Source organism: Penaeus monodon, chromosome 29, assembly GCF_015228065.2.
Source record: "Penaeus monodon isolate SGIC_2016 chromosome 29, NSTDA_Pmon_1, whole genome shotgun sequence".
Lineage (NCBI taxonomy): Eukaryota > Metazoa > Arthropoda > Malacostraca > Decapoda > Penaeidae > Penaeus > Penaeus monodon.
In genome coordinates this window covers 14068563-14069707 of record NC_051414.1, presented here as the reverse complement: position 1 = coordinate 14069707, position 1145 = coordinate 14068563, and the positions used below count along the sequence as shown (strand labels likewise).

Genomic DNA, 1145 nt, shown 5'->3' with positions numbered 1-1145 from the left:
TTTAGAAAGTACCTATGGAAAAATGCTAAAGAGAATGGGTCAAGAAATGGACACATACCGCAAGTGCACAGAAGGGAAAAAGGGACGACAAGACTTACATGGTCCCACCAGCACTCTGAGAAGTTAGGCAGCTGGTGCTCTAGGGTGTACTCCAGGATCTCAAACATGACTGAGATGACCCAGCAGAGCCACCAGTCCCGCAGCAGGAGGGTCTTCAGCCACCAGCCGAAGAAGTGCAGCGGAACAAACAAGTCGAGCTTGTCCTGCAGGGAGCAGAGAATGAAATAAAATCTCTCAAAGAGAGGAAGATGGCACAAAAGAAGGATAATTTAAAGAAACAAAGAGGAAGAGAGGAAGGGGGATAAAAATGCAGAAGAAAGAAAATATGGACATAGAAAAAAAAAATGGAGTGAAAGAAAGAATAAAATACAAGAATTCCAGGGTGTAACAATTGTGATACCAAAAACAAATTTCTCCTTGAATAGTCTCCAAGCAATACTCAGTGAACTGATTAGCAATGGTAATTAAAGAAAACTGAAATTCAAATGAAAGCTAGTTACATTATTCAGTATATAAGATCTGAATGTTAGATATTACACCGACCACCTAACTGGTTATGTTCAAAGTATCTAGTGCACACAGAAGTAATGCTTAATACATAATAATACTAGTAATTTTTTGAGAATCTATAAATAACAGCATGGAAGTTCATTCATGCATATTCTAGCATTCTGTTCTTACGAAACCTGCGATCAGTGAAAATCAACAACCAAAAAACAACAAAAAGTACATATAGATAAAAATGCACCAACAAATGTGAAACCAAACAATTCCGAAAAAAAAGCATAAAAGCATAAAAAAATCTAAACGAAACTAAAGCAACCATGTTCAAAAGACCCTCTTGGCCACCTTTATGTTGTGGTACGGATCATCTGGGTGCTCTGGGTCGTATAGGAGGCAGTTCCCACCATAGTCCTTCTCCTCGAGCGGCTCCCCTAACTTGGGGTCTATGAACTTTAGGAGTTGTCTAGCACCAGAAGCACTCTGGAAAATACAAAAAAGGAATTATAATAACCATAATCACTACAAATATATTAATATCAATAATGTCACCCATCAGAATAAAAATAGAGACAAATGCAACA

At 38.0% G+C, this 1145-nt stretch overlaps 1 protein-coding gene across 1 annotated transcript in view; it reads right to left on the bottom strand.

Moving 5' to 3' along the window:
- The window catches only part of LOC119591986 (phosphatidylserine synthase 2-like), a 47219-nt gene that overhangs the window by 6425 nt on the left and 39649 nt on the right, over nt 1-1145 (bottom strand). Inside the window, exons 5-6 of the mRNA XM_037940750.1 lie at nt 910-1044; nt 99-263 (exon numbers count right to left, since the gene is read on the bottom strand). Coding sequence (XP_037796678.1) covers nt 99-263; nt 910-1044 — 300 coding nt within the window. The remainder of the gene's footprint in view (nt 1-98; nt 264-909; nt 1045-1145) is intronic.